Genomic DNA, 7,386 nt, shown 5'->3' with positions numbered 1-7,386 from the left:
ATGGATGTAAAGAACGCTTTCTTGAATGATGATCTTCACGAAGAAGTTTATATGATTCTTCCTCCTAGTGTTGTCCACCAACCCGGTGAAGTGTGTAGGCTTCATAAAGCACTTTATGGTCTTAAACAAGCACCTCGTATTCGGTTCGAAACGTTATCCACGATAATCACTTCACTAGGTTTTATTTCTTGTTATCTTGATTCTGCATTATTTGTCAAGTGTACAGGTTCAAGCCATATTTTTATTGTCGTTGTACGTTGATGACATGATTATTACTAGTGATGATTGTGTTGGAATCGAATATTTGAAATTAGAGTTATCTCGTTGTTTTGCAATGAAAAACTTGGAGGCACTACGTTACTTTTTAGGTATTGAGGTTGCATGTCCCTCAAAAGGTTATCTCTTATATCAGTCAAAGTTTATAGGTGAGCTATTTGAGAGTACTCATTTCATTAACAATAGAATTGTGGATACTCCTCTTGAGACCAATGCTCGATACTCTCCATCAGATGGACTTCATTTGTCAAATCCCAACTTGTATCACACTATTGTTGGGAGTTTGGTTTACCTCACTGTGATTCATCTAGATATTGTGCATGTTGTTCATGTGGTTAGCCAATTTATCACTGCTCCTACCACAGTTCATTGGGTTGTTGTCCTTCATATTCTCAGGTACCTTCAAGGCACTCAGTTTCAAAGTCTCTTGTTTCCTTCCATATCATCTTTAGAATTACGTTGAGCTAGTGATCTTATGGATTGCAAGTCAACCACTGGATTTTGTAATTTTTTTTTTTTGTGATTTTCTTATTTCGTGGAAGAGTAAGAAACAAAGTGTTATTTCTCAGTCTTTTACAGAAGCCGAGTATGTGTCATGGCCTCGACTAATTGTGAAATTTTTTGGCTACGTTGGTTGCTTACATATATGGGTGTTTATTTTTGTCATCCTGCTCCATTATATTGTGACAGTAGAGTGTTATTTAGATACCATGTAATTCAATTTTTCATGAGAGAATCAAACATATTAAGATTGATTGTGTTGTCACTCGTCATCATTTTCATTGTCATTTATTTCCTCTTCCTTGCAGATTGATGATATGTTTACTAAGGAACGCTCCACTTCGCACTTCCATTTTTTGTATGACAAACTCAATGCTTATTGTTGTGGCATCATGAATTTGTCGGGGATGTTAACGTATTTTTTTATTATTATTTATCTTAAGGGTAGATTAACCTTTTACTTATTCTCTTATTATTTACCCTACCTAGTGCGTATATCATTTAGTATATTTGATTCATAAGAAAACCCTACTTTTTCTTCTAATTTTTATAGGCGGGTAGTAGGTGGCAAAGAGAATGTAATGACCAACAACCAACATAATCGACATCCTACTTTAGGGTTGGAGCTCCTAGACAAGGAATTCTTTTTTTATTATTGGAAATGAAGAAGGTGAACCGAAAGAGAAATCGAGTGGAAGTTTAGAGTGAAAGAAGGGGATCATAAGTAGGAAAAATAAGGAGGAAAAAAATAAACAACAACCGCTAGCTACCGACTGTGGGTGACCAACCACGGTGGATGGTGGGAAATAGGCGGCCCGCAGCAAAGTATATCCAATGATCCTAGAACGAGAAAGAGGAAAATGAAGAAGGGAAATGATGGACAAAAATCCAAGGATATTGGGAGGAAGAAGGGGAGACAGAGGAAGAAGGAAAGGGAAAAAAAAAGCCATTGACGACTAGTCAGCCAGGGTTGTCAACGGTCACGGACGGTTTAGCGACGACGGTTGCCGACACACACTGATTAGAGAGGTTGAAGAGATGAAGAGAAAGAGAAAAGGAGATAACGATTCATTAAAAACTATTTTTTCCAAATCCATTAGTTTGTATTAGGCTTAAAGATTAGTTAAAAGAGTTGTTATAAATGTCATTAATTTGTTATCTTGCTTTCCACTGTGTAAATGCCTATATAAAGACCTTCTGATTAATAAATAAGATAAGCGAGATTTTATTTACTCTTGCCCAATATGGTATCAGAGCAATAACTCAAAAACCTCTTTCCTCCAAAAAAAATTTTCCCTCCATCTTCTCCATGCCGAGAAACGAGAACCCTACTTCTTTAGAAAACTCCAACTCCATGGAGAATACTCGAGCTTCAAATTCATCCGTTCTTGAACAGTATAATAACCCTTACTTTCTTCATCCCTCAGAAAGTACTAGTCTTGTGCTCGTTTCCAATCTTCTCACGGAATCAAACTACAATTTGTGGAGTCAGGCGATGAAAATAGGGCTCACTGTCAAGAACAAGCTTGGCTTCATCAATGAAGAAATTCCTCATCCTTCTGGTGAGTTACTCAGTTCTTGGATCATCTATAATGAAGTAGTGACTGCCTGGATTCTTAATTCCCTCTCTAAATAAATCTCTGCGAGCATCAATTTTTCTGATTTCGCGCAAGAAATTTAGTCTGATCTTCAAGAAAGGTATCAGCGTAAGATTCAGCCAAGAGTCTTTTAGATTCAACGGGAACTTTCTAATCTAACTCAGAACCAAGACTCTGTTACTACATACTACGCAAATTTGAAAACGTTGTGGAATGAACTGATTTCATATCGCCCTTCCTGTTCTTGTGGTAAATGTACTTGTGGAGGAGTTAAGAATCTGCAAACCTATTTTAAAACAGAGTATGTCATGGCATTTCTCATGGGCTTGAATGAAACGTCTCCTCTAATTCGATCTCAGTTGTTTCTGATGGAACCCGAACCCTTTATCAATCGTGCCTTTTCCTCGGTTGTACAATAAGTGGATCAAAAAGCTCTTTCCTTATCTCCTAACCTCAATGTGTCTTCACCAACTTCAGCTGCTGCTTTCCTTGTGAAAAATAATTCCTCTGCTTCCTCTTCACATACTACCTCAAATAACTTTCACAACACTAATCAACACAAAAAGAAGGAGAGGCCACTTTGCACTCATTGCAATCTTCAAAGACACACAGTGGATCGTTGCTACAAGCTCCATGGATATCCTCCCGGCCACAAACTTTATAAACCTCTCGAGTCATCAATAAAAAATAGAGCATATTGATTCCTTGTTGTCTCTTACAGCTGAGCAATGCAAGGCTTATTAGCCATACTTCGATCCCATTTAAACAAATCCAAATCATCCAACACTACAGCAGAACCATCCAATACTAATGCTCATGTAGCAGTTACTTGTTCTATCGCTGATATCTCCTCTGATCAATGGATTATTGATTCTTGTGCTTCCACTCACATTTGCTATAATAAAGCTTTATTCACTTCTTTACGTCCAATTAAAGCAACAACTGTTTCTTTACCAAATCAATCTCATTTTTCTGTTGAATTTGTTAGGGATATACAAGTAAATACAGACATTATGTTGCAGAATGTTTTATACATACCAACATTCTGTTTCAACTTGATTTCCATAAGCTCTTTAACTTCTCATTTGTCAGTAATGGTTACATTTTGTAGTGATTCTTGTCAAATTCAGGACAAGTACTCTTTGAAGATGATTGGCAAGGCTAACAAATGGCAATGGCTCTACATATTACAAGCTACGATTGATAAGTCATTGCATCCTCCTATTTTGATTCCACTATGCTCACAAAACTTGTTTGTTCTTCCATTACTACACATTCTACTTTTACTTGGCATAATCGTCTTGAACATCCATCCTACAATCATCTTAGCTCATTAAGAGACATTTTACATGTTGAGTTGGATAATAATTGTAACAAATGCTTGATATGTCCATTAGCAAAATAGAAACGACTTTCTTTTCAAAGCAATAATAAACTTGCTGCTTATGCATTTGACATTATACATTGTGATGTTTGAGGACCCTATCATGAGCCTACTCATGTTGGATATCGATATTTCTTAACAATAGTTGATGATTACTCTTGGTATACTTAGGTTTTTCTGATGAGAAACAAGTCTGAATCTCTTACTATTGTCCCTCGATTTTTCAGTTGATTCAGACCTAATATGGTCAATCTATTAAATTTTTTTTGATCTAATAATGCACTAGAGTTAGCTTTCATTGATTTTTTTGCATCTAAAGAAGTTATACATCAAATTTCTTGTGTTGAAAGACCCCAATAAAACCCAGTAGTGGAGAGAAAACCAACACTTGTTAAATGTTGCACGGTCTCTCTTGTTTCAATCTAGGTTGCTAATAGCTTTTTGGGGAGAATGAATACTGACTACATCATATTTGATTAACAAAATTCCATCCCATCTTCTCTCTTGGAAAACTTCCTTTTATCGGTTGAATGGTGAAAATGTTGATTATCATTCACTGTGTACCTTTGGTTGTCTTTGTTTTGCATCTACTTTGCCTTCACACAAGACAAAGTTCAACCAAGAGCCATTGCCTCTGTCTTTCTAGCCTATCCTACAGGCATCAAAGGCTACCGTTTATATGACATTGAAAAAAATGAAGATCTTTATTTCTAGAGATGTTGTTTTTCATGAAGACATATTTCCTTTTCATCAAATCAATTTTCAAGAAGAAGTACTTGATTCTTTTCCCGACTTAGTATTACCGGTGCCACTTTCTTTTTCAGGGGATTTTTTTAGTCGTGCCACTGATTTATCATCTGATAGCCCTATACTTGAAGTGGACAGTCGAACAACTGATCAGACTGAGCCAAATACAACTATTGCTACTCCTCATGAGGTGACTGATATAGTTGAACCTTCTCATGAGCTAAATGATGCAGTTGTCACCCATCTATCTGATCCTCTCAATCTTAACAACCTTAATGAGTCTTCCCAACCTAGACGTTCTACAAGAGTCATCAAACAACCTTTTTATCTTCCTGACTATCACTGTAATTTACTATTACAGAGGCAGCCTACACAGACATTTGCTAAATTCCCCTTACAAACTGTCTTGTCCTATGACAAATTACACCCTGCTTATAAGCATTTTGTATTCAGTGTCTCAGCCACATATGAACCAATGTTTTATCATCAAGCAGTTCCTCATGAACACTGACGCAAGGCTATGAAAGATGAACTCTTTGCAATGGAGACTAATAAGACTTGGTTTATTGTCCCTTTACCTAATGGGAAACACTCAATTAGATGCAAATGGATATACAAAATAAAATATAGAGCAGATGGCAGCATTGACCAATATAAGGTGCATTTAGTAGCAAAGGGGTATATACAACAAGAGGGGCTTGATTACATTGAGACATTTTTCCCTGTTGCCAAACTTGTAACTGTCAAAGTTCTCCTTACTCTTGCAGTTTCCAAAAGTTGGCCATTAGTTCAGCTAGACGTCAACAATGCATTTTTACATGGAGATCTCGTTGAAGAGGTATACATGGACTTACCCTTAGGATACAAACACAATTTTGTTCACAAACAAGGGGAGCATTTAGTTTGTCGTCAACACAAGTCTATTTATGGGCTAAAACAAGCCTCCAGACAGTGATTTGACAAGTTCTCAAAAGCTTTCATCTGCCTAGGTTTCTCTCAATCTAAATCAGATTATTCATTATTCATTTGAGGCTCTGGAGATTCATTTATAGCTTTATAGTCCATGTAGATGACATAATCATCACCGATGGTTCCTTACCTATGCTGAATGAATTGAAAGAACACCTTCACAACACTTTCAAGTTGAAAGATTAGGGGTCTCTTCAATACTTATTGGGGTTAGAAATTGCAAGGTCCTCAAAGGGTATTGTTTTGTCACAACGAAACTATGTTCTACAACCTTTGGAAGATCATGGTCTTTTGGCTTGTAAGCTAGCTTCCTTACCCCTTGATCCAAACTTGAAACTCTGTATTGATGATGGCACTATTCTACCTGATGCAACAATGTATCGAAGGATCATTGGACGTTTGTTATACTTAACTATATCTTGTCCTGACATATCCTTTGTTGTCCATAAGCTTAGCCAATTTGTTGCTCAACTAAGAAAGCCTCATCTTGATATTGTTATGTCATTACTTAGATATTTGAAGGCTTCTCCAGGGCAAGGCATCATGTTAAAGCCTGTTACCTTATTTCAATTAAAAGCATATTTTGATGTTAATTGGGGGTCATATCCTGATTCAAGGAAGTCTATATCTGGTTTTTGTTTATTCTTAGGTGAGTCTATTATCAGTTGGAAGGCTAAAAAACAATCCACCGTTTTCAAGTCTTCTGCAGAGGCTGAATATCGAGCATTGATAGCTACAACAAGCGAATTATTGTGGATTACTCAACTTCCCACGAATCTTTCAGTGCCTATTGATCATCCTTCCTTAATATACCGTGATAATGAAGTTGCTTTCCATATTGCTGAAAATCCAGTCTTTCATAAGCGGACGAAACACATAGAAATCGATTGTCATTTCATTTGTGATCATATTATCTATGGTGCTGTCAAATTACTCCAAATCAAGTCTCATTTGCAGCTAGCTGATGTGTTTACTAAAGCCTTACCAACTTCCTCATTTTTTCCATTAGTATCCAAGATGGGAGTCATTGATATAACTCTGCCATCTTGAGGGGGAGTATTAGGCTTAAAGATTAGTTAAAGAGTTGTTATAAATGTTGTTAATTTGTTATCTTGCTTGCCATTGTGTAAATGCGTATTTAAAGACCTTCTGATTAATAAATAAGATAAGTAAGATTTTATTTACTTTTGTCCAATAGTTTGGTATCATAATCAGATGATCTTTATGTCGACAATCCAAGCGTAAAAATGGCTTCAAAGGAAAGAGCCTTCTAATTTCAACTCCATGGGCAAACAACACCTTGATATTCAACATAGCCTAAATCCTCTCCCTTGTGGAGCTGACAATATCAATTCACAATACATACGGGGCACATCATCTAAAAGTGACATGGGAATCAAATCAATAACTAGGAAAACAGGAAAGCAAGAAATATGTTTTGTGTGTCTAACATTACTTGTGTAATAAATAATACGTGCTAGACGATGACGACAAAAAAAAAAAGAATAAAAAAAATTCAAACCCGGAACTTTGACGTTATATCAATTAATTAAAATATTGAACTAAGAATTATATCATCAATCTTGTAACCAAATATGAGCATACTTTAACTGACAGTGGTGTACTATCAATCTCAAAATCAAAGTTAGTATATACTCTTGGTTAGACGACTCCCCTAAAAAAAAGTTAGTTTATTCAAATTAAACGACCTTTGATTAAAATTCTCATACATATTTTGAGAAGACAAGAGAGTTAGCTCCAATACAAAATTGATGCAGCGCCTATTTTTCCACTATAAATACACTCAAACACAATACATAGAACAGAATCCTTAATTAAGTTCATAATGCTTGATTTTGGTTACTAAAGGAGTAAATTACAGAACCAACCAAGAAAACAAATAGCAACATA

The 7,386-nt window shown here is 36.0% G+C and overlaps 1 protein-coding gene across 1 annotated transcript; it reads left to right on the top strand.

Annotated features, from left to right (window-relative positions):
* On the top strand, positions 1-739 carry LOC120079263 (uncharacterized mitochondrial protein AtMg00810-like). The gene is made up of 2 exons (XM_039033421.1): positions 1-90; positions 227-739. The coding sequence occupies exons 1-2, from the start codon at positions 1-3 to the stop codon at positions 737-739; spliced, it is 603 nt and encodes a 200-aa protein (XP_038889349.1).
* Positions 740-7,386: the final 6,647 nt, after the last annotated feature.

Source organism: Benincasa hispida, chromosome 6 (genome assembly GCF_009727055.1).
Source record: "Benincasa hispida cultivar B227 chromosome 6, ASM972705v1, whole genome shotgun sequence".
NCBI classification, from domain to species: domain Eukaryota; kingdom Viridiplantae; phylum Streptophyta; class Magnoliopsida; order Cucurbitales; family Cucurbitaceae; genus Benincasa; species Benincasa hispida.
Note: the sequence above shows the minus strand (reverse complement) of the source record. Positions and strands in the feature narration are given on the sequence as shown.

Bases quoted from the DNA above. Each gene is read 5' to 3' on its own strand.
- LOC120079263 (XM_039033421.1), top strand. From the start codon at position 1: ATGGATGTAAAGAACGCTTTCTTGAATGATGATCTTCACGAAGAAGTT. The intron at 91-226 runs GTGTGTAGGCTT...TCAAGTGTACAG, and splicing joins TTGTCCACCAACCCGGTGAA to GTTCAAGCCATATTTTTATT.